This window comes from Thunnus thynnus, chromosome 8, assembly GCF_963924715.1.
Source record: "Thunnus thynnus chromosome 8, fThuThy2.1, whole genome shotgun sequence".
Classification (NCBI taxonomy): domain Eukaryota; kingdom Metazoa; phylum Chordata; class Actinopteri; order Scombriformes; family Scombridae; genus Thunnus; species Thunnus thynnus.
In genome coordinates, this window is record NC_089524.1 from 13,831,723 (window position 1) to 13,859,430 (window position 27,708).

General features: G+C 39.7%; 1 protein-coding gene across 1 annotated transcript in view; it reads left to right on the top strand.

The window, feature by feature from the left end:
- kdm4b (lysine (K)-specific demethylase 4B) overlaps positions 1–26,564 on the top strand; it is a 56,768-nt gene extending 30,204 nt beyond the window's left edge. The window contains exons 9-22 of the mRNA XM_067596685.1: positions 5,356–5,552; positions 6,474–6,721; positions 7,068–7,303; positions 7,635–7,755; positions 8,872–9,032; positions 9,644–9,848; positions 13,217–13,293; positions 13,693–13,748; positions 14,202–14,310; positions 19,233–19,421; positions 19,941–20,117; positions 20,751–20,870; positions 22,668–22,760; positions 24,244–26,564. Coding sequence (XP_067452786.1) covers positions 5,356–5,552; positions 6,474–6,721; positions 7,068–7,303; positions 7,635–7,755; positions 8,872–9,032; positions 9,644–9,848; positions 13,217–13,293; positions 13,693–13,748; positions 14,202–14,310; positions 19,233–19,421; positions 19,941–20,117; positions 20,751–20,870; positions 22,668–22,760; positions 24,244–24,762 — 2,508 coding nt within the window. The 3' untranslated portion in view covers positions 24,763–26,564. The remainder of the gene's footprint in view (positions 1–5,355; positions 5,553–6,473; positions 6,722–7,067; positions 7,304–7,634; positions 7,756–8,871; positions 9,033–9,643; positions 9,849–13,216; positions 13,294–13,692; positions 13,749–14,201; positions 14,311–19,232; positions 19,422–19,940; positions 20,118–20,750; positions 20,871–22,667; positions 22,761–24,243) is intronic.
- Positions 26,565–27,708: the final 1,144 nt, after the last annotated feature.

Consider the following 27,708-nt stretch of genomic DNA (forward strand, 5'->3'; position numbering starts at 1 on the left):
TTTAGCACATTGTTGATCTAAAACAAAACATAAAACCTAGACACTGATCCTGTATTGATCTAGTCACCAAGTGTCCTCTGGTGGTTATAAAAACACTGTGTTCAGAAGAAACAGGAAAATTCCTCAGTATAAAATAGGAGAAAGCTGTTGCTCTGGTAGTCACACTGAGGTACATACTTCACATGTACGTTTTCAGGCAAGTTTGGTGGAAAACAGCAAAGCACTGAGCCCACTGAAGCGCTGAAGATGGAAAAAAAAAATCCCTCTACATTATTTATGAAAATATTTATGTCTGTCGCACCTTCAAGTTGCTGAACGTTAACAGTTTCCTCTGTTCTGGGTCTGTAGTATTCTCAATGAAAGCCTCTCTCCGTTCGTTTGGTGCTCAGTCACACTTTGCGGCTGTTCCCCCAGGCTTCCAGGGTGATTTTTCTGTCTGGGAGAGGAGCAGAAATCATCCTTCGAGTTCCCAGACTAAATCACATCACTTTTTCATCTTGAAAGTGAATTACATATGACTCACTCTGTCTGTTTTTATGTTTGTTTGCAGACTTGTCTTGTTTTGGTGAGCCCAGACATGCTGTGATTGGACATACTGAATTCTTATTAGACTTGCAACCTACAGTGTGTCCATCATATAACAAACAATATAACATAAAGGGTATTCTTTCAGTTGTGTGGTGGGCTTACAGCGTTATTAAACAGATAAGAATATGATTGCTCTTCTTGCAGTTATCATATAAAAACTCAGGACAGAAAAAAAATTATGAATATTTAATATTTTACCTTTATTATTGACCAGACTGTTGGTTACTCGCTACACAAACCTATAACAGTGAAAAAAGCAGTACCCAGTATTTGTCCAGTGAGGCTGAAAGGACAGTTATTCACATTTGGAGCTGCCATCTTGAAGTTTCACAGTAAATAAGTCACACATGCAACAAAGACATTCATTTTTACATTTACAAAGACTTTCATTATTACATTAGAAACCTGTGATTTTTATCCTAATGCTGTCATTGTGGGAAAGATGAAATGTGTGATCATCAAAAGGAAACTGTTTAAGGGCTCATAAAACATGTATTAGGTAAAAGGCTTCCTGTGCCACATTGAACCCAAGTACATTACAGATCTAACTCTGAGCAATTTTAATTAACAATTTATAAATTAAAATTGTCACTGAGCATGCGGAGCACAGAGATTTTATTGCATCTTGATGTTGGTGAAAGATTAGGGAAACTCGGTACTATCCTGGACATATCACCGATGTCCAGTCATACAAAAAAATATCATGTTGTCATGAAATTTGCCTGTTAGCATTGTAATTTTGTAATTATACTTCCTGCAATAGCCCATTAAGGAAGTTGCAGCCATATTGTAGTCTTTGTTCAGGACGAGAGCAGACCGGAGCCTTCTGACCAAACAGTTAGTGGGTACTGTTTCCTCACAGTTGAAATATCGCTGACATTTACAAAAGAAACTTGGTGCAACATAAAAATAAACCAGACAGATGCAGCAAATACAAAACGCATTCCATTTCTTATTCAGCATATTAGACAGCTGTTGTTTATGGGAGGCCAAAGAAAAATGGTTAAAAAATGAGAGCAATTTAGTCGTTATTTAAACTTTGTCAGCAGTTTTCTACTGCGTGCATCTCAGCGAAAGAACTTTGTTAATCTTTATGGAACAGAAACACACAAGCAAATAAGGCTTCAGATAAGTTTTTTTATCTAACGTCACTGTAGGTTTCAGTGTTTCCTCTTGGATTTTTTCCAGCAACGGTGCTGTTGTGCGCACATACAGCCCACAACGCCAGGACCTGTATTTGCGCGCACTGGCAGTGGAATAACTTAAAACTAGCTTAGATCTTAGATCTGAGTCATGCGTGTGATAATTTACAGGAGCTTTTGACAGCACAAAGGGTCTGGAGGTCCAGATATGTGTCATTGTAATAAATAATAATCAAAAATGTAATGCCTCAATGCAGTTGAGGGGTTCTCTCCAAGAAACTTTGATGTTATTTGGCCAAAAACTATGCATTTTTACACAATTTTGGACCAAAAAAAACAACAACCACAAGTTGTAGTTTTTCACAGTACTGTCAGCGTGCTGTGGTTGTGTAAAATATACCAGCAGTGGATGGGAGACTGCGGGCAACACAGTTGAAAATATCGCTTTTCTAAACGTTAATGCTTGTTGAGCAGGTGGTTTAATGAATTACTCTTTTTGGCTTCTTACTGGCAAAGGTTTTATTGCACTTACAGTATTGAGTGTAGAAGTTGTCAGTTCTTTCACTTCACCTGCTTCCACCGTGGTCTCTCTGCTCTGTTGTCCACTGTGTGTGCGTGTGCGTGCGCGTGCGCGTGCGTGTGCGTGCGTGTGCTTGTGTGTGTGTGTGTGTGTGTGGAGGACAGAGAGGAGAGGCCATACATGACACCAGTTCCCATTCTCTCCCCACAAGCTCCATTTAGCTGCTTGAAGCAGAGAAAAGTGTGCATGGTTTGTGTTTGTCATGATTATTATGTACAATGTGAAATTTCAGCAGTGGCGTTCATCATTTAGCGGCGGCGCTGTGCTGTTGTGAAAGCATATAAAGGAAATACTGCAGAATTTAACAGCATGAGCAGCTGGATGATATACAATCCTGCTCTGCAGTATATTCTACATCTAATTGCCTCTCCAATCATTGCTCATTGTTTGGATCATCTTAGTGGTTATTTCTTCCATCATCAGCAACAGTGTGAGTAAGGCAATGTAAAGAATTTTGGATTGTTAAAAATGTTCCAGATGCTGTGAGTCAGGTCAGCCAGGTCACACTCAAACCTTGTTTGGTTATTAGTACTTGGCATCACCACTGAGTCCACTGATCCATAGTGTGTCCCCAGGCTCTAGGTTTTCATTGGCTCCAACAATTTAGCTTCATTAGGAGCCCAAGTATACTTCAGGGCTCATTGACTGCCTGCCTCAGGGTGAGCTTTTGTTTTCCCAGGTCTTATCCATCTCAAAGTGTGTTTCCCTAATAAAGCTTTTATGACAATAAAGTGTAACTCGCGCCGGCCCTTGAGGATGGGAGCAATCGCTATAACCTCTTAATGGTTTCATAAAAATCAAATGAGCTACTGTATCCTTTTTACAAATGAAAATAACAAATTTTGTCAGGTACAATAAACGTAAGAGCAATATTTATCTCATGTTTGTAGTTTCCCCCGGCATGTTGCTGTTTTTCTCTAAAGATTTCATGATGGTAACAATCAGCTGCACCCATGTTCACTTGCCCCCCTCTGCCCTCCCACTTCCCGCTCCAACGCCATCCGCCACACACCATATTTTAATGTTTCCGTCTGTCAAGTGGTGTCTAGATGAGATGTAGGCTGGATATTGTTTTTGCTGGTGAGGTCGAGCTGCTGTGTTTCCCATAATTGAACATAAGGCTCTCAGTACGGCTCAGGAAATAATAGGGCCAGAACGTAATACAGCAAGCCAGACACAAAAGAAAATATTTTCATCTCCCTCTTCTTCCCCTATCATCGTTTGTTTCATCTGCCTACTTTTTGTTTCCTTCATTTGCAACCTCCTTTCTGTGATGTGGTTCTTTCTGCTGTATCTGACATCACCTCTTCACTTATATACAGCTTTTGGGTTTCATTTAAGAACTCTATCATTTTACTGCTCCCCTCTCCTTTCAGCTGAATCATTAATGGACCTGTAATGCCGTTATGAAGGTTTGTGAAGTCATCTTGAAGTTTGAGTGTTTATAAGATTTGGCTGTCTACAAAGTACATTTACATAAGTCTAACTAACTAAAACTTTCAGAGAGTCTCGCTACGAAATTTGAGCGTACATTTGCTCAGTGCACAACCCCACAGAACTAACTGTTGGCCACTCTACTGTATACTCACAGCCTGTCTGGTGTGTGTGTGTGTGTGTGTGTGTGTGTGTGTGTATGTGTGTAATGGGTTTCCAGTTGGGTCTCAGAGATGGAGATTAGAGTGATGTAACATCCCAACATTTTCAGCCCAGTAGCTGTCTTTCTATTTGAGTCGTTCTTGTCAGCTTTGCGCTGTAGAAGTGACCTAAATGGTGAGCTGTTAACTAAGAGCTTCACTTAAAAGCAAAAAAAAAACTACAACAGTCGATACTTTTGGTGAGTATGACTTTATCTACTTGATTGTGTTTATCTGATCGTAAACACAGTGTTCTTTCTACTTGACTCTGTAGCAACATGTACAACATCAATCAAGACTCATTCTCATTAGTAAATATGGTTGTCAATCCAAAACACTGGTTGCGTGAATATAGCTGTAGTTAATGTTTCTCCCTCCATTGTGAGGATCTAAGTAGGGCAAAGTCAAGTCATGTCTGGCGTATCATAATTAATGCAATATAATAGACTTATGAAATGGTAGCACGTAATAGTAAGGGGAATAAAGACGTGTTCTTAATTATTATTCATTATATATTTATGATAAAACATTACAAACTTGACGTTGTATAAAAACATTACATTTTTGTTCAAGAATCATCTCTCTGTGAAGTGTGATTTCTGCTGTTTGCTACTCTCCCCCCACTGTTCTTTACTGTCCTCTTCCATGCTGTCTTCTGGCATTATTCATCAGTTTGCCACCGTTGTGGCAGAAAGAGGTGGATAAAAGAGGAATCAGTTGGTCGAGACACAGGTGTCGGATGGGGAATCTCTTTATTCACAGCGGCCCTACTAACAACGTAGTCAGAGATATCTTCCAACGTTACAGAACGTGACATGCCTTTTTATGCTGAAGGCAAGCTGTGTGTGTGTGCGTGTGTTGGGTGTATGGGTTTCATCCTGTTTACCAGACTCTTTGGCTATTCCAAATTCTAAAGAAGGGGAGGGGACATTTGTCAATTTCACTTATCTTGAACCTTGGCCAAATGTGATTTGGCGTCTCTGCACTACGTGTGTGTGTGTGTGTGTGTGTGTGTGTGTGTGTGTGTGTGTGGTGCACTTCGCCCCTTTCCCAACATTCCAGATGTTTCCTGTTTGTTTGGTGGGCTTACATGTTCGGCATCGGCACAGGTCATGGTGACCTGTCTCTCTTTCTCCTACGCCAAAGATTACCTCTTCTTTCCATCACTCACTGCAGAGTTTTCAGTCAAAAATCTGCAAAGTGGAACTAAAAATATCATCTATAACACCTGCTCCATTCATATGTGGGCTTACACCAGTATTCTACCACTGTGGCAGATTAAGTTCTGAAATACCCCGAATTTTTGTTAGTTTATTTACAGCGGACAATAGAGTTTGCTTCATGCTCTACCTGCAGTTATCCCTTACTCTGACACACAGTCCGCTTTTCTTTTCTGCTTGTTTTCATGCAGTGTACCTGCCGTAAGGACATGGTGAAGATCTCCATGGATGTGTTTGTGCGCTGCCTGCAACCGGATCGCTATGACTTGTGGAAGCAGGGCAAAGACACCACAGTGTTGGACCACCTTAAATCCACTGAGCTCAGCAGCCCTGAACTTGAGTCCTGGAGGCAGCATCGTGTCACCTTCCGAGCCAACCTCCTGCGGAGGTGAGACCACATTATTGTCTTTAATTCAGAGGTTTTTCATACACAGGATACACATGGTATACAGGTAGTAATAAACAAAAATATGTACATCAGTTATTTTAATTCATTTAAAATGTTTTTGTAAAGTAAATTTGTATATATTCACCATTTTGTATACAATAATTCTAAAATTGGCATCTATATGTGTGACATACTCAGCCAAAAGCATAAAATGTGTGTGTGTGTGTTATGGTGGAGGCTATCTTCCCTTGATCAAACAGATGTGCCAGTGAATGTGCAAAAACAGCATCATGTCAATAAGAGACAGTACCGAGGGAAGTTAATTAGAAGGCTAGTCAGTAATATAATATTTTGGTTCTCTGTGAGGTGATTCAAGGCTGCTAGGCCCGTTTTATCTCGAGAAATGTGGAAGATATTGATGACATCATTATCTCCAAGCTAAGTGCAACTGATACATTTTAGAGAAGTCTTGAGACACCATTGTTTCTAAAATGAATCATACTTGGATCATTACCAAAGCTTCAAGGTCACTAATGAACTCAGCAACAATGGCAGAATAGTTTTGAATATGGTTAAAAAAAAAAGCAAGGTGGAGTCTAGAAAATAAGCTCCACATTAGGAGGGGTTATGAGAGGTATATAATATGATGTTTTATGATTTTGCATTCGGTTTTTGATCCCAGGATGAAGGCTTCGGTTTGCTTTGTATTACTCTTTATGCACAGTAAACCTATTCACATTGAACTCTACCAGCTTCAAGTGTATTTTTTGAGTCTTTCTCTTATAAGTTTTGAGTTTGATGCTAAGCTGTGGGTGACCTGAAGATTTATTTGCCCGTCTGAAGATTTCCCACGACAGCATTCTCAAAGGGATATTACTGTATGTGAACTTTTTGCTCACCCATCTTTCTGCACTACCACAGGGCCATGCAGAAGATGAAGCAGGTCCGTCGTCTAAAGCTGGAAGAGGTGAAGGTGCTGGCAGAGGAGGGCATCCAGCTGGATGCTGCCGAGTACCAGCGTCAGGTTGAAGAGCGTGAGGCCCAGCGGAGGCAGGAGAGGGAGGAGCGTCTAGCCAAAGAGGCTATGATGACCCTGGAGGCCATGGAGCGTGAGGAGCAGGAGGCTGCCGAAGCTGCTGCTAAAGCGGCAGAGACTTCAACTGTGGAGGGTGAGGAGTTAAAAGCAGTAAGAGACAGCAGTCTGTTTAACAAGAGTGTAAGAGTTTTTTCCAAGCATAGGTCAAAGCATAGAGCACGGCACTAGATTAAAACGGACATGATCAAAACCCACACAGTCGCCTCCTTTTGAATTAGTACTTCTCCGGATTCATGGAATTTTTGCAGCCGTGACATGAAGTACGGATAAATCATTTTAATTTAAAATCATTTTAAGATGGAACCTTCCAAGTTCAAGCTCAGTCCACACCCAGTCTGTCACCTTTCACCCTCCTCGAGGTTTTTGATGAACCATCAAAACTCTTCTGAATTTTTTTCTTCTCTATTTCTCTTTGGCAGCAAAAGAATCCGAGACCAAACCACAGAACTTGACAGAGGATATTGAGAAAAAGAAGCAGAAAAAGCAGAAAAAGACGTCAAATATTCAGAACCCCGCCACCGGGTTTCAGGAAGCATTTGAGCAGTTTGCTACATCTGGCCCCAAGAATTCAAAGACCACCATGGCCAGCCATCCGGAGACGGGGAACCCTCTAACCCAAAGAGCGAGTGACATCTCAGCAGACAACAAGCTGGATGTGAGTACCACCCAAGAGTGATAATTTGTGACTGAACTGCCCAAAGTCCATTATATTTGTCCTTTGATTTGTGAGCGTGTCTAAACAGGTAGTAAACATTTGTTTTGCTGGTATTTTACTGCACAAGCTCCAAATTTAAATTTTTCTGTCACAGTTGGTGCTAAAAGTTTAATGCACAAATTGAAAGTGAAAACTTGAAGCTTTTTTAATGACTTCTTCCCCCATGTAAGTTTAATGAGATTTTATTTATTTACTTTTTATGATTGCAAGGTTAAAAACACGTAACATTTTTTGAAAAAGACAATGAAATAACAACCCTGTGTGTTGTCAGGCATGCTACTCCAAGATGAAGATGCCAACAGAGGTAAAAAAGAGCCGCCGTCACCCCCTCAGCAAGCCACCTACGCGTTCCCCTCTGTCCATCGTTAAGCAAGACCCAACAATTGACAAAGGTATGTGGCTTTGTGTCTATGACTGCAGATTTATTTAATCTCAAATATATGTCATTGTAATGATATCCCCAATTTAAACTCAGTATAGTTTTCCCACTGTCCCACTGTCACCTTTCTTTTAATCAGTTTCTAACCCACCTACAAAAATATGATAAAATGTCAGTTTAGAACTATAATGTCAGGTGATCATTCCTCCTTGACATGAATACAAATCAAGCGTAACAATTGCCATGAAAACAGTCGCATTTAAAGACATCAGCATCTTCATTACCAAAACATTATCTAACAGAAATCCCTATCAGTTGAACTATGGCCCTGACCATTACACATCCACACATCCATCCATCCATCACTTTTTCTTTTTCTCTGTCCCCCTCGTTATTCATCCTGCCCGTTGTCCTCTCCGTCATGGTACTTAAAATGAAGAAGACACCATTTTTGTTCTGATTATCGATCTGGAGATAGAAAAACAAACAGGACTAAAGCTCCCTGTGGGGATAATGAAATCAAGACTACGAGGGCTGTTTTCCCTCCCCTCCCTTCTGTCTTTTTCTTTTAATTTCCTGACTGACACTTATTGATCCAGGGATCATGACTTCCAATTACCTGCTTTCAAAGTCACTTCAAGTCGGCAGCAGGGGACCCGACTCAAGGCCTGTCCTTCAGAAGGGTGGATGGGGGGACAAGGAGAAAGAGAGGGGGCCAGTGTTGGGAGAGAAGGGAGAGTTAAATGGCAAGCTTGTGAAAAAGACCTTCCTGCCTTCTGTCCAGGTCTAACAAATGGTCTGGATCAGTAGCTTCAGGGGCTTCACTGCTAAATTGATTCTAGAGCCAGAACAGCAAGTTGTTGATGCCCTCTGCTATTTGTGTTTATCAGCCAATTATATCAGAAGTGTTGTTGTTATTGTCTGAAACAGAATGTTTTATTTGTTTTCTTGCTGTGGGCCTACTTATCAAAAAGATTCCTGCGCCTTTGCAAAATGCTTTATATGCATTTTGGAGAGAAATAAAATCATTACCAACAAGGAATCTTTCAGTATCTGTCACTTACTTCGGATGGTGAATGTCCTCTTCTGCAGCAGCGCCTCTGTAATATATTTTATTTTTTACCCACAGAGCTGTCCTCCTCCATGCCATTGGACAGTGACATGAAGAAACAGGAGCACCTGTGGCAAAATCGCTCACCCAACTTCTTGGCAGAGAAGGCCTTCAATGCTGCCGTAGCAGCGCTCCAACCACACTGTGCTATCTGTTCACTCTTCTGTCCGTACACAAAGGTACAGCCAGACACTGCAGGAGAAGCACATACTGTATGAAGTAGTAACGGTATTAGTTGTAGCAGCTCAGCAAAATCAGTGGTTAGTAGTATTAGTAATGTTGGTCACTGAGTATTCTGAGCAGCAGGAGTTCAGGTGTAACTAGTAATTGCAACTGCATAGCAAAAAAATAGTGTAGTTAATTTAAGGAACTTCAAACTCTGCAAAAAATGCAAAGAGAGGAAGGATTTTAAACCATTTCTCTATGTGACTGCCAATGACAAGAATTGTACCATAACAGTATTTGGCAGTTGAGCATGAAAGTCTTCTAGAAAGAGGAAACAGTATTTTGATGAAAATGTTTCATCTCAAGATCTACTAATTAGCTTTTACATAGCTCAGTTACTATTAAATGATGTACTTGTTATCACATGATTCCATACACTTCTTATATACAAATTCAAATTTACCAAGGGAATATTGTGAGATGCAACATCTGGAGTTTTCTTAAAGATTATACTAATTCTGAGTTACGGCTCAAATCATGGCATTATTTATTTATTTTAACTAGTCAGAAATCAACATAAATTTAATGCAATCTATCATCTTTTTTCCCCGGTGACCTTTTTCAGCCACACAAAGACGTCTTCATCACGAATGACACCCAGCGCGCCTCTCTTCCTCGTCATGGCAGTCTAACTCGTCCTCTGGTCCCAGAGATGTGCTTCAGCGTTGGGGCAGGAAATACTGAGCCTCCGCCCACCAACTGTCACATCGGAGAGGATGGAACCAGTCTTCTGCTACGCTGTTCCTCTTGCCACATGCAGGTTCATGCCAGTAAGTAAGGTCCATATTTACCTGGATATCTAAATATAAGATGTTCCACCTTTTTGTTTGTTTGTTTTTTTTTTAAGATGAGCAGTAAAAAAATAAATCCTGGTACAGCACATCACAGGGATAAAGTAGCAATGGCAGTTGTTGAGTAGCAGGTGTGCAAAGTGTTTGTATTCTGATAATGAAAAGTCAACACTCTGCAGCTGCAGGAAGCTTTCCAGCAAAGAGAATTAGATAACAGCTTTTACTGTAAAGCTGCCCCAGGAAGTGTGAGTGCAGCCACTGAGAGCAGCTTAGCTTAGATTACCTGTTGGTAGTTGGTTGTCATTTATTTATATATTTATGTTATTTATTTATATTTTTAAAGGACGGCTTCACCAATTTTCAAGTTGATTCCCATCTAGCTGCAAAAGTCTACCAGGTGACGGGAAAAGTGTCACCCGGCAGACTTTGTAGATCTGCCTTACACTAAAAACTACGTTTCCTCCTGCTCTGTGGTGATGCCTTCAAGGCACTGTGTTGTGCTAGCAGTAGGGAAAAGCAGACACGAAAATATCATACTACTAAATACTTAAAAATATCAATATATTTGGAAGAAAACTAGTTGTAGTAGAAAAGTAGGCCATATATCTTGCTGTGGAATCAGACACAACAGAGTGTGAAGGAGGAAGTGACCACCAGAGCGATGTTACAGCCACAGCCTAACACACAAACTTCACAGTGCTGTTTCTCCGTGATTCCACCGACAATGAACCAGAGAAAAGCTGAACCTAACACAAAAAACAACTAACTTTACAATATAATGTCAGAGCAGAGATACGGCGTTACTATTAAAACTTATGAGTCCGCTGTGGAATCAGACAAAACAGAGTATAGAAGAAAAAGTGACCACCGGAGTGATGGTACGGCTGACAGAGAGGCGCAGTAGCCGGAGTGGCTTAGCAGCATCGACTGGTGAGGATCATCAGAAAGAATGGAGACAGACTGAAAACTCAGTGCTTCAACAAACTTCACAGTGCTTAGGTCAACTTGACTTTGTTTCTCACAGAATATTATATCAGACTTTTAACCTGGTCCTGGTTCCTCATCATCCTAAACCATAAAGAAGAAACAGTGTTTAGTTGCAGTTTTTCACCCCTTCATCCACGATTATCTCCCAAACCAAGCTGAAATAGAAACTGCAAACACAGAGATTCTTTGACCGTCCACCAGCACCAGCAGCTCTGACAGCAACTCTGGTCTGGTGTGCAGCTCTCAGTAAGATTGCAATGATCCGCATAACAAACTCCAGCACGTCGTTTGTTTTATGATCCTTGCACACCAGTACAATATATCCAAACTGATGAGGAAAAATGTTTTTTAAATGAATATAAACCTCAGTAAAGAGATAAAACACTCAATAACTATGTCTCTAACTGGCCGCTCTGCTGGGAAACCCACCTGCCTTCCATAAACACACCATCAGTAGTGGATTGGACGGGATCGCACACAGTGCATTCTGGTTGTTGTAGGATTCCCCCCTTGAGAGCGAAAGGGGAATTTACAGTCTTTTTCTCAGTTTTCTCTACTCCAAGGGCACCAATTTCAAAGATAATTGCTCATTTCTACTACATAGGTGACCTAGGTTTAAGAAATAATCATATTTACAGCTTACAGCTTAATTCATTAGGCAGATCATTTTTACAAACATGGAAAAAATCTCCAGCAAACCTGCAATAAAATTAAAGATATTACAGTGTAGTTAACAGCAATCACACACAAAGACAGGCATCTTTATGTGATGTGAAATATTTGTATATCTGAGCAAAAAAGCTCAAACTTGTGTGGATTTCAAATAGTTTCTGTCATTGAGAACACACACACAGTAATGTGCAGACCAGTGTGAGCTTCAATGCACGTCCATTAACACTCTTAAGTACAACATGCTTTATTCACCCCGCCAATCATTTTTGGCTATCAGACACCACCCTGAAGGCAACATACTCAAAAACAATTGGTGAAGTGAAAGAAATATGTAATGCTGGTGGTTACTATTGAAATGGGTTATTTAAAAAAACAAACAAAACAGGAACATGTTTTTTTTTGCTTCCTGTTTAGTGTTGTAGAAAAGTTGTATTTGATTCTGTTCAGCAGTTGGAGACTAGTAGCTGTGGGCTTACTGCTGTTTGATTTATAACACCCAAAATCTTCCACTACTATTCTCTTTTCACAACTTTTTTTTTTAAACCCTGGACTCCTGAGACCACTGTTGGGAAAATAGGAAGCACAGAAGATGAGATTCCAATACAGCAGTGCAACAAACTGTCTGCTCAATTCCCCTGTTGCCTCACTCAGCGAGGCTTGCCAATTTAACTCTTCTTGACTCGGGTTAAACTAGCTGAGATGCTTCTCAAGAAACACACGGGCCTCTCTGAAGGCAGCACACCATACACTTCCCCAGCTCTTGTTTACCCTGCTTTCTGCACTTCAGTATTTTTCACAAAGAAAGTAGACTTTTAAGGGCATATGGCCTCTGTCAAAGCAAAGCATGAAAGGACAAGCAGCTTGTTAACATTGTGTGAGCGAGTTAGCTCTGGGGATCTCTATGTGCTTGGTTATACTTCTCATTGCCGAATGGTATGATAAGTTGTCTAGACTAAACCAAAAAGTGTGTGTGTGTATTTTAAAAAACATTTATTTATTAGCAAGGGAGTGTGTGTATTTCAAAAAAAGAGTAGCATGTGTAATAAATTGAGTCATTTTTATAATAAGAGTGGTGTTTGCTTTTTACAAGCGTCTGTATGTGTGGATGTTTTGTGTCAGGCATCACATATAGCCGGATAAATTACACACACACACACACACACGCAAACACACTAACCCTCCTGGGCTCTTATTATCCCTCAAGCTGGAGTACCTTCAAAAAGGCCAGTTCATTAGGCATCCAGGGATGAGCTGGGCTCAGCTGGGGAAGCAGCACTTCTATTGATAAGAGGTCATGAAGCAGAAACAACTCCTGTCAGAAACACCAGCTCTGCGCTCCATCCCTGTGATCCTCATTGTTTCGGAAGTGGACGTCCAACTAAAAATCATTCAGACCTGTCAAGGTGTTATGTAAACGCACAGGCCTTTCAGTTTAGAAGCTTAAATTGTCGACAATGAAGTGTGAAGAAACTGGTTAAAAAGCAGGTTTTGGTGTCAAGTGCTTTACAGAAGAAACCAAAAATGAGACAAAATCATAACCATTAGAAAAATGGGGAAAGTGTTTAGTAAATTGCCACAGAGGCTATCCTTACTGAATACCAGCATCCTCATCTGGAACTAGAAGTGTCCTGTAAAGGTGATATATATGGGACAAAGCTGTGAGGTCATTAAACTCTCCTCTCTTACAGGTTGTTATGGTGTAAAGCCAGACTCTGTCGGTGAGTCATGGACATGCTCCAGGTGTGCAGCAGGTGCCTGGACAGTGGTGAGTAGCAGCACTACTAAATGCTAAAAAAAAATGTTGTGGTGTGTGTGTGGATGGTGGGAATTTCCCCCCATCTGGTCTATATATCCCTGCCTTTACTGATTTATTTTATCCCCGGTGGGGACAAAAACTTATCCCCCTCATAGTGATTTATGCTGCCATATAATTTGGAGTACATATATACAGTCTCTTTTTTTTTTTTTTTTTTTTTAGATATTTTATATGTGCTGTAAAATCTGTAGATCATGTCCAGCAGCCATTACGATACCAAACCAACTTAATGTCTTGAAAAAAAAGACTGGATTAGCTCATGTATGGGAACTCAGAGGATCTGGGACATTGTGTTTTGCTTCTCACTGACTGCTTAAACTTCATTTTCATTTGCTTTTTGTCTTCCAGGAGTGTTGTCTCTGTAACTTGAGGGGTGGAGCCTTGAAAACTACCACAGATAACCGGTATGTGGCACATTCTTGGGTTTTGTCATGTATTTTTCGCTAACAATATCACAAATGCCAAAACCTGGGGAGTATTAAAATGTCCTGCCATAATAAAACAAAACAAAACAAACAACAACAGTATGTTTAAATTGACAACATTAAGCTATTTAAGCTTATAATCGCTTATGCAGGAATGGAAATAAACCACATTATAGGTTTCCTTTCAAAATATAAGTCACTGACACATTTTCTGCCAAGTACTGTCTAGTTTTGGAGACACTGTAGTCCTGTAAATATTGACTTATTTAGTTTCCATCGTGGATTAATGCAATTTTGAAAGGAAAACTTGGTTGACAATTATTGATTATAATAATAATAATAATAATTATTATTATTATTATTATCTATTAGTTCTACATTTGTTGATCTACAAAAGCTTAAAGATTTTGTGGTGTTGCTCTCTGTGACCAGGTGGGTCCATGTCATCTGTGCCATCGCTGTGGCTGAAGCTCGCTTTGTCAACGCCATCGAGAGGGAGCCGGTGGATGTCAGTGCTGTTCCAGAAACACGCAAGAATCTGGTAAGTTTAGGCACACACAGCAAGAAAAGCTTCATACATCACTTTCATGGTATAATGTGATGTCAAACAGGCAGATTAAAAAAAAAACACAAAAAAACTTAACTTACTTAATAATGGCTTTTCTCTTTGAAGAAAATTACCATCTTCTCTGTACTCATTGCTCACTGCAGTTGTTATGAATTTCACTCTTCATCCTTGATCTCCTTTTCTTACTCTACAGTCTTTTCCTACATTAAACCAAATTACTGTCTTTCTTGCTCACTGCGCCTGTATCCATCACTCTCTCCGTTACCCTCCCTCCTTCCCTGGTGGATGGATAGATCGTGTTTTTGCGAGCTGTGGAGGACATGGGGTAAAACAGATGTGCTGAGGGGGAATGGCTGAATAATCAGCTGTCATTTCTCACTGCGCCAAATGAACTGCATCGATCCCGTGGGCAGGAGGCAATTTCCCCATTGCTGCCGCGTCTTTGAACACAACTCCCTCCCTCCATTTTCTCTCTCCATCTCTCCTTCCCTAGATCTGCCCCCCCACCATTCACCCAATCCCACTTCAAGGCAGCAGCACTGCTTGCCGGCGCATTATCACAAATCTACAAATAATGTCACCTCTCTCCCTCCCCTTCTCTCTGAATAATCTATCAAAGACAAGCTGGGTGACATTTGCATCCGAGTGCTGTCAAAGCAGGTTTCCTCCATCTCTTCTTAAAAGGCCATGAGAAGAAGCTCTGTGGTCTAATGATTCGGATGACTGGGCTAATCAAATGTGAACATGCACCCTTGGAAACAGTTTATATTGCACTGTGTTCAGCAATCTGCGTTTCCCCCTCCATCTTTGAACATTTGGAGAGATTTCACAATAGCTGCTTTGTGCCTTTATGATTTCAGAATTTCTCAGGCACAGTTATGCTGTGCATTCCTTAAAAGATGTACCATTCCCGGAAGTAGTGTTGAATTTTGCGCTTAGGGTTACTCCGATTTCTGTTCTTGTTGGAAAACAGCCTCAAGCTAGGCAAGGCAAGCTGCTTTAGTAAATCATCATACAATCTGTAAAATCTGTTGTTTTCTACCTTCTATTGCAAGTCCATTCAATGTGCAGGGCCTGGTATTTGTATTTGTATCTGTATTTGTTGAGGCAGCAAAATTATTTGTATTTGTAATCGAGTAAAAATCCTGTTTTTGTTTTTGTTACACTTTTAATTTTAAGATATTTAAGTGTTAAGTGAGTCTCCCAGATCATAGATGACTGTGCTGACTACTTTTGTGCCACTGCATAGACAGACCTGGAGCTATTTATACACCCGTAACACAGAGACATCACAGCGTTTAAGGTGTAGGGAAGAACTTCGAAGGCGATTATTGCTTTGTATGTTTCATTTATTGCCTCTTTTTTACAACCTAACTTTAGGGAAAGGGGAAAAACAGGTTATGGAGAGTCCCTTGAGAGCACTTTGCACATGTCCGTAGCTCAGTTTTATCTATGGCAAACACTCATGTAGGAGGTTGATGCGACTCCCCTCGCTGAGAGCTGCTGACTGAAGTAACAGTGCAGCAGAGGAGAGAGACTGAGATGGTGATGTAACTGACCTGCATGCTGTTATTTGACATGCTTTTTTTTTTTCTTCCCGAAAACAAATAATTTTTAAAATAGTTGTTCGAAATAAATATTCAGAAAAACCCCCTATTTGTGTTTTTCCAAATACAGTATTCAGACTCGGTTCCACCCCTAGTCCATTCTGCTGTTAATGGAAACAAACCAAAACAATAATTTTATCAGTTTTGTTACTAGCTACTGTTCTATCTCAGGAGTAGTAGTTGTTGTCCAGATGACCAATAAATCTTCAGGTCACCCACAACTTTGCATTAAACTCAAAACTTATAAGAGAAAGACTCAAAAAATACACTTGAAGCTGGTAGAGTTCAATGTGAATAGGTTTACTGTGCATAAAGAGTAATACAAAGCAAACTGATGCCTTTATCCCAGGATAAAGAAAAACCTAATGTAAAATCATAAAACATCATATTATATACTTTTCACAACCCTTCCTACTGTGGAGTTTATTTTCTAGACTCCACCTCGTTTTTAACCATATTCAAAACTTTTCTCTCATTGTTGCTGAGTTCATTAGTGACCTTGACGCTTTGGTGATAATCCAAGTATGATTCATCTTAGAAACAATGGTGTCTCAGACTTCTCTAAAATGTATCAGTTGCACTTAGCTTGGAGATAATAATGTCATCAACATCTTCCACATTTCTCGAGATAAAAATGGGCGTAACAGCCTTGAATCATCGTACACAGAAAATCAAAATGTTAAATTACCAAGTAGCCTTCTAATTAACTTCCCTGGGAACTGTCTCTTATTGACATAAATGTTAAACATTGGTTTGATCATGGAAAGGCAGTTTCCACCACATAGTGTACTTTAGAGGTTAGTCTCCATCAGCGTGCATTGATGTCTGTCACAGTGGGGGCTTTTTCCAGTCCTACTGTTAGGCGGCACCAGAGTCAGAAATTTTTCAAATGTTGCACACAGTGGCTTCAATCAGGTTAAAGGATACGTTAAAACAATAGTGAGATGACCTTGTTGAACATTGAAACAGGTTTTGCTCGCTGTTATCATTCCTCCCGTTCATACTGACCGTTAGAATATCCCGTCAGCTGTTCAGCTACAGTTGAAGGATAGTAACTAAAAGAGTGAATTTGGCACTAAAAAGACAGTAACCTTGAAAGATACTGACTTGATTTGATTCATTTGGACCTTCATATTGGCTTCAAATAAACTTTTGAATACATTTTTGTGGATTTTGTCCTCCAGCAATTACATTGAAAGTGCATTATGAAAGGATATCTGAATGGCCAGTATGAAAAGGAGGAATGATTACAGCAAGAAAAACACGTCAATGTTCATAGGGGCACCTGACTATGGTGTTAGGACAGACTTGAAAATTGAACCTGTCCTTTTTAAAGGATAAAAGAAGTCAGGACTTGGGTGATTTCTGTGAAAATGTGACTGTTTTTGAAATACATGTAAAATGTAAATATAAGAAGAGCAAGGTGGAATGAGGTATAAACAAGAATACATGTAATGTTTCATCCCTGCTGCTCTGGTGTCACTGTGTGCCTGTGACTTGAGCAGAAATAGCAGCTGGTGAATTATCACACAGCAGAGCTTTGTTGAGAGCAGTTGTACATTTCTCTGCTCCAGTACAAAAATGAAGTATTGGCACTTTAATAAAGAATTTTTATTTCTTATTGATCGTCGATGCGCTGCGCTACAGCTGCACGCTGTGTGATTTGTCAAAACGAGGAGACACAGACAAGAGGGATGAACGAGGAAGGATGAGAATGAGAGAGAGAGAGAGAGAGAGGGATTGGAAAAACAGACTGTGTGGGATGATAATCACAATAAAAACATACAGAAAGATACTAGTCACATAACGCGAGGATAACGGGTTGAGTCTGTTTAAGCATGATGTCATGTGTAAAACACGTAGTTCTATTTGTCTCTAATCAAATGTATTACTTGGCAGGTGATTTTTCAAAAAAAAAAAAAAAAATTTCATCGGGATTTTGAAGTGAGATAATGTTTCTGAAACACGCCAGGGGCTGCCCCTGATGTCTTGAGAAGATAACTCAATATGACAGGCCAAATTCCCTTACATGCCATTATTCTCTTTCCTTATTGCATCTCGGCTTTTCATCTGTCTCTCTTTTGTTCTCTACCATTTTAACCCGAATCCATGGACAAATGAGGGCTCGGGTAGGCACGTGTGAAGACGAAGCGAGGGAGACATGAAGGGTTGAAGGATTTGAAGTGATTTGAAAAGATGAATGAAGGTTGTATGTGTGTGTGTGTGTGTGTGTGTGTGTGTGTGTGTGTGTGTGTGTAGGGTGGTACCTGGCAAAGTGGCTCAGCAGTGAGCAGACCAAAGATGTGGTTGAGTGGCGGTAATTTCACACTTAGGATGTGGGGATGGAATGAAGGGATTTGAAGGGGAAAGTGCTCCAAGGGGAGAATAGCCAATTCCTTGAAGGATTGTGCAAGAGTAGGGGATGAACAAGTGATGCAAGACGCCAAAAAGGATGCAACAGGAAAGAAAAAAAAGATGTCATAGCAGCGGTTCAGGCTGCTGTTATTAACAAATATGAAGTTGCTCTTTAAGAAAGCCTTGACATTTTCTGTGAGTCGGGGAAAAAGAGCTACCTTTGACTGCTGACACTGATGACTGCACAAGCGTGTTATGCGCAAAGCTGAAAACATCTATTCTATTTTTAATGAGTCGAAACCTGTTAGAGCGCCAAACAGAATCAAAGATCTGAGAGGAGAAAATGGTTACACTGCTGATTCCTCCACAGTCTCTTGTTTCTTGAGATGCCCTACAATTCCTGCAATGTGTCTATGTGCCAGACCAGAACAGTGAAATGAGTTTTGTGGATAACTTGTAGTCTGTGTTTCAACCTTCTTGGAGACACAGTTTTTCCACGATTGTGAAACAATGTGATGTTCATTCGGTTCAGACAACTATTAAGCGTCACCCCTTTTGGACACCGTTTTTCTAAGCTTCTTGTGATTCTTATAAAGATTATCAACATCAACAGCCTCAGTGGAAACTTTGACAGTGTTGGGACTTTTGCTACATGAATAAAATCCTGACTGGCAACAGCAAGTTCACTGAAACTGTAGCCTGAGATCTGTACTTTTGGAGGAGGATCTGTGATTGTGAAACAAGTGTTTGCACAGCTAAACTTTTAGGTTCACTAGCATTGAAAGAAACCAATTGTTACTTTACTTTGCAACAACCTGAACCACAGGACCATAACAACATTCTTGTGGTCCCTTAATGTCCATGAAAGAAAAATAAATTTGTCTCCAGTCTGAATTACCAACTAAAGTCTTTATTTTTTTGTCTTCATTGCAGAAGTGTGTGTTCTGCCACGGCAAGAACGCCAATCAGAACCGTGGCGCCTGCATCCAGTGCTCATACGAGAACTGCGCCACCTCTTTCCATGTCACCTGCGCCCAAATCGCTGGAGTCGTCATGACGCCAGCCGACTGGCCCTATGTGGTATCCGTCACCTGCCACAGGCATAAAAGGGTCACTCCAAAGGTAAGTGCAGATCAAAGTAAAGCTACTTACATATAATTGTTTTGAAAAGTCAAAATTGTCTCACTGTTTCTTTTTGTGATGTTAAAAAGTGACTCTTTAATCTGTTGGTGTTTTTGTGGGGGCAGCAGGAGCCTTGAACTTTGAGACATACATTATAAACTAGCAGAGTCGCTAGTTTCGCTTGACACATCTTGAACACTTTACTCCTACTTGAATCAGATTTAATAGTTTTTCAGCATCAGTTTGTAGAAACTCAGACGTTCCCTTCACAGAGAAGATGATTTTAATATATTTTCCAGCCCCTCCCTACATTAATAGCTATGTTTTATAATTGAATTCAAGCTTTAGCCCCTCTTTTTGTTTTGGTTTTAGGTATTTAGCTTTTGATTGTATCTTTCCTCTATTTTTCTCAAGAGACAGGACTCAGACTGGATGAACACACAAGCTGTAGCGAGGTTTGATCCTGTTTGAATCTATCTTAACCTCAAGCTCTCTGTCTGGGTTTTTTTCTCCCCTCAGCCTCGGACAGCACCCAAAGGCACTCAGGGTCCGAACCTGGGTCAGAGGGTGATTGGTCGCAACAGTGACGGCTGGTACTACCACTGCACCATCATTGGCATAGCAACGCAGACGTTCTACGAGGTCAACTTTGAAGACGGCTCATACTGTGACAATCTGCACCCAGAAAACATATTAGTGAGTGCTCCTAACAGGCTAGTTAGACTCCTGCCTTTGTGCAATTTACAGAGATAACTTCAACAGATGTTTTCTTTTTTTTAAAACCAGCGAGAAATATCCTAGCAACTGTTTTATGCTTTGTAGCTTGAGCATCTTGTTAAATGGAAAATATAATGACTGAATTTAAATTCAAATAACCTTTAATTAGTCATTGCCATAAGTTAGAAACAAACATAAGTTTAATAATATTAAATCCCCAAAGGATTAAATCCACTTCTGAGAGAGAGAGGTTGAATCAAACAAAAAAAAATTAAGAATTAAATCAACTCATATTGTAAAACAGCAAAACATTGAGGGAACTTGATATGAACCTTTTGCTGCCTATTAAAATACTTCAGTTTGAATTGCAGATAAGTGGAAAGTCTTACGTCCAACTGCATTTAATAATAGAGACATTATGGAAATCCTATAATTTCATAGCAGGGAAAAAACATCCTGTCTGTTAACTGCCTTGTGTCAGTTGCAAATATTCAGTAATGTATGCAAATCAGGTCCATTATAAAATAACACATGTAGACCTCTTAAATGTCATTTTTCTGACTTGTATTCTTGCCTCCTTCATCTCCTCCCCGTCTCCTCCTCCTCCTTCAGAGTCATGACTGCTTGCGGAGCGGCCCTCCTGAGGTGGGGGAGTTGATTGTGGTCAGCACACCCGAAGGTCAGATCCTGAACGCTTCCTTTGTCAAACAGCACACCCACAAGTTCTACCAGGTGAGAAAAACAAAAAAACAAAAACATAACATAACTGCTAGAAATTACCATCACAGTATTACTGCTCAACCTGCTCAGGTGTCTATAATCAAGACGTCCCCCAGTCAACATGTGGTTTAGATATCTGAATCTGGAACTGTCTGGATAAATCTCTGTTGAGTAAAATAATAGAAAACAATCCCATAGCAACTGCTATTAAAATGTTTATTTTAATATATGATGCATCGATCCACCTGTTTGGTATCTGCCCATATACTGACTTAATCAAGCTGATAGCTGAGAAGATTTCAGCGAAATGTGACTGATCTTTATTGAATACAGTTACTTCTTCAGTGTTGTTAAAAAAAAAGTGCTAGATTCTGCTGTTACATTATTCTCAAACTCAATTTTCCACGCAGTGAGGTAGCAAATTTTAAATTTAGGTGAGCAGTCATATCAGATTGGCATTCAGTATTGGCATTTACTCTGAGTCGGTATTAAGAGAGAGAAAAAGTTGTATTGTTGCATCAAGATAGCTTTTAGCAATGTTTCTAATTCCCAACTGTAATGTGTGTAACTATGAATCATTCCAAGCTGCATCAAACAGTAAAAAGCATGTTTTACTAAGGTGTGGTGCAGAAAACACTGTTGGGCCAGTGCTCTGTAAGAAACTATATCATTTAGATTTTATTCATTCCTCTGATGCTCCTCTAGAGAGAATTTATAGGACACTTTGTTTAATGGCTTTGCCACTTGCTGGTTTGGTTCTCCTGATCTGGTATTTATCAACATGGGAAAAGCTTGGCTGCCCTTGTAGATTATAGAGGAGCAGTTTGATACAGTGTGGCATTAAAACATGAAGTGGAAAGATTTAGCATCACTAGTGCATGCTGGGGAAAGTGCTTGCTAAGTGAAAAATGCAGAATTGAAGAAGATTCTGAAACTGGTGTCAGAGGAGGCCATCTTGAAAGTCACTTACACAGATATACACAAGTCTGCATTAGCAGACAAGGTTAAGTGAGGGTGTTCATCTTAGATAGTGACATAATGCTGATTTTGTGAGCAGATCTGTCTGGGTGTTCTTCCACATATGGCACAAACAGAGCAAGGATAGAGTTTAAGGACGCTGCAGGTCACATACAGTCTCTGTGTTAAAACATCAGATAAACGCCTGAAATATAATGTGTAAAATATTGAACCAGCTTTCCAGATTGTTACTGATGAGCTCTGAAAGACGTTCTCAAAGACAGTTAGTGTGTGTTTCCTCAGATGGCATATCTGTAAATGCACCACAATTCTATTTCTTGTGTCTGTATTCACAAGGAGTTTCTCAGTGTTACTCGTTGGCTGCATTACCGAGAGTCCTGTTAGAGGCCAAGAACACTGTTAAGATGATTTAAAAACAAGCCTCCAGCTGGTCGTTGTGTCAGGGAGCGACAACACTGACCTTGTCCCTTTTTTTCTCAAAATGATTTAAAATCTACATTTACATTTAAAACACTTAGCTGATGCTCTCATCCAGTCAGTAAGCAGCTTTGGGGTTCAGTGTCATGGTCAAGGACGTTTTGACAGGAGCACAAGGTTGTCATAGCTTCCTCTTTATATATTCTTTAGCAATTGTCATCGGATAGGTCCAATGTATTTGGATTTTATGTTTTCACCCTCCTCCATCCATGTGTGCCAAACTATGTTCTCTACTTACAGGAGATACAAACTACATTGTATACTTTATGTACATTTACCTTCAACCACTGTCTGCTTAATTAGAGTGTTGTAGATGTTGGGAGATTAATCCAAATTTGAATTATATCTGCTCAGGTTGAGTTTCAGGACCAGAGTCAGCTGATGCTAAAACACTCAGAGATCCATCAGCTGGACCAGGAACTGCCCAAGAGGGTCCGAGCCCGTCTCGTGAGTATTTTACTGAAATTCTGCTGACATGTATGCCAAAGTGCTTCAGACTGTTTGGTTTGGCAGATATTTGGCTTAATTGGTACAATAGATTGGATTGATAGCAGATGAAAGTAATATGAAGTGCAGCCTAACAATAACTTGTATTGTTAAATAAAAGGAGAAAAAGGAAGTTACAGAAAACGGAAATAAAACTATTTATTCAAGCAAGCAGCCAACACTTTGCAGCCCACAGAGGATGAACGCCTGTGTGTATGTGTGTGTGTGTGGGCGCCAAAACGTGGGTCGTTAATATGAATAGATATCTGTTTTATCTGCTAACAGTTTGTTGGTATTCTTCTGAAACTTACATCCAGCTTTGACATGCAAAAAGCTTTGACTCAGGGCCATGTCCAGTGAGGCTTTCCATGAATATTTCAGTCAGAAGAAGAACAGTGGGTAGACTTTTGATATCCCAATCAATTTCAAAGACACTTTGCATGCACAACAGTTTTCACAGACCATGTCCAAGTGGTAAATCTGCCCACGCTTGACGATTAAACAGGACAGATCACAAACTCCAATCTTGCAGGAACTCATGAAATCTGACATGAATGTGTAATATGCGCATTAATCAACCGAGCATCAATACATGCTGCAAAACAACTGAAAACAAAGACGGGGAAAATCTTTGTATGCAGAGATGCAGCAGGTGTTGGACTGAATATGCATTCTCCTTAAACTAACTCTTAATATTGCACTAATGCCTCACCTCACTGTTATCTGAGCTCTTGTTGGTGGTTGACAAGGAATGAATCTATAATCACACCTCCATCCAGCAGCTCTGTTGTAACACAGAACCATGTTTGATTTTTGGCAAGAGCTGACCGAATTAATATCTTACATTTTACATTAATATTTTAATAATACTTGACTGTTCAATGGGTTTCTGAAGGCATATTTGTTTTCAGAAAACAAGAATATTAACATTCTGTATTATCTTATTTTGCAAGATGGACTGAAACTAACAATTAGTTTCATTATTGATTTTTGTTTTGTTTTTATTACTAATCAAGCAATCATTTAGTCCATAAATGTCAGAAAATTGTAAAAAAAAAAAAAAAATCAAAATTGTGCAAGGTCTGTCTGACACAACATCCCCCAAAATATTTAATTTAGAATGATATAAAACACATAAGCACCAAATCCTACAACTTCTCAAACTGAGAAGCTGTTTTCAGAGTAGCTGGATATTTGACATTTTGTCTTATCAAAATTGTTGGCAATTAATTCTGTCATCAATTAATAGACACATCAGCACTACAAGATAATATTAAATATACCAATGTGACAAATATGTTTACCTCATAATACCAGATAATCTTTCTTGACAATTTGCCCTCATCAAAGCCGCCATAACAAACAAAATTATTGTACTATATGTGTTATAACTGATAATCCTCTCACACGTCCTCAGTTTAAGTGTGAACCTGTCTGTTTCCAGGCTATACCTGTTCCCCAGGAAGAGCTTTCCTCAGCGGATGAAGCCCAAGCAGCCAAACGCCGCCGCCTTCCCTCCGGCTCTACCCCGCCTGCTGATACCCCCATGGAGACGACAGACCAACCCGCCTGCCCCGTAACTACGCCCCCAGTAGCAGAACCAGCAGCAGAACCTCAAAGTATTAGTACACTGCCGACCTCACAACCTCTGTCCCAGCTCAGCGCTGCTCCCGCCCCAGCCAGCGGTGTTCAGATGGACGCTGAGACCCCAATGGACACGAGCGCCGCCCTCTCCGACACTCTAACGGAGTCAAACCTGGCCTCGGACCCCTCGCTGACTCTGCAGTCAACCCCTTTTCAGTCGACTTTGAACTCTGACCCCCTCCTGTCCGCCCCGTCTCCTCAGCCGCCTCCGCAGCACATGTCCGACAGCTACACGCCAAGCAGCGGCTACGTTTCCTACATGGAGACCCTCCTCCACTCACATTTCCCTCAGTACGACGGCCCCGGACACCTGTATTAAAAAATCAACTCCACTATGTTATTACTCTGCCAACGGAGGCTGAGCCAATAGGAAGTAAGCTAATGGAGGTGGATTCTACTGAGTGCTGTATTAATGGACAAAAACATTTCCCACACCGGCTCTGAGAGCTCAGGGCGGGAGCAGGAAAAGACACGGACACACACAGGCACTCTTTTAATGCATGTTACTTTTCTATTTTTGAGTTAATGTATTTGCAGTGGTGCTTTAGCCTGCTCTGAAGCAGCAGCTAAAGAGGACAAGGCTTTTTTATTTAATAATATTATTATTTGTGTTTTGTTTTTTTTTTTGTTTGTTTGTTTTTTGTTTTTGTTTTTTTTCTTTTTAGGTCTTTTGCTTTTACAGATTTTGATCAGCTGCTGTGCTTCTCTCCTCCATCTTGATATAAAACACGTCTCTGGGTGGTATCAACTCCATACCTCGTTGCATTAATTCTACAACAGCACACTCCCATTTTTTTGTACAGGAAGCTAATTACTAAGAAAGCCTCTCAGCAGTGAGGCCCTGGTGGACTTCACTACTACTTCTTTTTTTTTTTTTTTTTTTTTTTTTTTGGAATCAAATAACCAGCAACAAAATATCTATTTTTCAATCCAGCTTTGAAACTGTTTGGTGGAACTAAACTGGTCAATAGGAACATTTTCAACTTGGTGTTTTATTGTCGGATTGCAAGAGGAAAAAGGGGTAATGGGGTAAAAATAATGTATTGTAGGGGGGAACTCAGTATTTAAATGTCTTAGTCAGATATTGAAAGAATTAATTGTAATAGAAGAATCATATTGAATGCAAACATTAGTAGATTTGTCTGCAGGATGCATTGAATTTTTGTGAAGATGTGACACAGTAGTTAACAGATGAGACCTTTATGTATTGACGTCATTCAAATGGTCATTTGGCGGCTCCACTTTTCACTTTAAAACTGTCTCAGGGTTCCTACATCTGGAAAATAAATTTAGTTGTAACATGCCGGTCTTCGCACTGTTAAGGAAGTTTAAAACAGCCCTGAAAATTGTTTAAAAAAAAAAAAAAAAAAAAAATCACTCAGCCCTAATTGGCATGTGAATATCCGTTGCGTATATTGTCATATTTGCTCCCGTTAACAGTAATCTCCACAATTCTGTAGAGTGATATTTGAACACTGTCACAGTCTGCCTGTTAGCACATGAACTGGCCAGAACTATGAAATCAATTTAAAGAATGAAAATCTTGAATATGTCTCATATTTGGAAATGTAGGAACCCTTAAGTCTTGAAATATTTTGTACCATACTTGGTTAAAATAGTATGTATAAATCAATATTGTATATTATTAACGTTGTCCGTTTTTTTTCTATTAACGTACTTTCCTTCGGGATTAATAAAGTTCTTATCTTATCTTCTTATCTTTCTAGTTCATTTTCTGAATTGATTTCACAAACTTGGCCGATCTAAACTATTACTTTTATTTTTTTACAGATTTAAAACAGGAATATTACTCAGTTTGTACTGATAACTACATGTTTTGTTTTGTTTTTTCTGCATATGGCCATTTTGTGCTACAGTGGTGCTACAGAGACATTAAACTACTGATGGACTGAATTTCCTCAACACTGTCAACTTGTACATACCGCAGGCCTTGTGTATTGTGAATCAAACTTATAAATGTCTTTTCATTTCCCTTTCTCCCTCCCCTCCCCCCATGTCATCACAACTGATATGTTGGAACACTTCTATGTCCCTTTGTCCAAATGATATTCATCAAAAGAATCTTATTTCATAGGGATTAAAGTGGGTTGCTAGTCGCCAGCTCTTCTGTGTCCTGTGTGTTCAGTAACTTGAAAAGTTCTTCTGTGGTCATATCCCTGAAACATTAAGGGAAAAACATGAGAAACTACCAACACCATCTGCTGATTTATGACATGCCAGCATCTATGAGTAGGCAATACAGATACAAAATTTTATCACTAATTTTACTGCATATGTCAATATCGTACATTTTTAGGAAACAGTTGTTAAAACTGTCTACAGATAAAATAACCTAACTGTCTCTTTTTGCAGTAAACACCATACCTGACAATTTTTGCAACAATCCTGTAAACCTACTCACCTGCAATCTGCCTAACACAACCACTTGGCATAAATGGTGTGACTATCACCTCAGTATTTACATAATCACCAGAGCCTCTCAGTATCTCAGAAAACTTAAGGTCTTACTTTTAGTCCAATTTCTGTTCTCTCATTGGGTTACTACAACACATTCTGCTTTAAACATGTTGTCAGCATATGTGCATGAACAGAAGTAGGACCCTTATGAGGGGTAATAACCGTTCACCTTCCATGGGCATTAGGGAAAGAAGAGGAAGAGAGTAAATAATGCACTCCTTATATGGGGCCACTTGTTAACTTGTAGTGAGCAGGAGTTAAACATTCAACATGTTATACTTAAGAAATGTGTTTATTTTTTACACTTGGAGTCTGTAAAAATCTTCACATAATCTTGTAGTTTGAGCTAGTTGGCAATTGAAATCTGAACTGAGGTTACTAATCTGGAAAAAAAACCCCATCAGTTTTTCATTTGTAATGCTTTTTCAAATTAATCAGGATGTTAAATTTTCTGGTGTATCGCCAGACCTTTAAGATGCACCTAACCAATTACACAAGTGTCACATAAAGGCCAGTGTTTCCATATCTGCACATGGATGTTGTATCATGAAAAATAATAGATGCGTCATTTCAAGATTTAGCTTATTTTCATTTTCTTGTGTATTTGCATACACAAAAAACAGTTCCTCCCAGCCCAGCAGTGCAACAACAACAGAAAGGATAAAGATACATGGTATATCTAAAAATTTCCTTTAAAAAATGATAAAAACATATAAATCCCAAGAAAAAACAAAACAAATTAAAGCTGCAAGCAGTGATGGTCCAAGGTCTTGAGGCTATTCTGAGT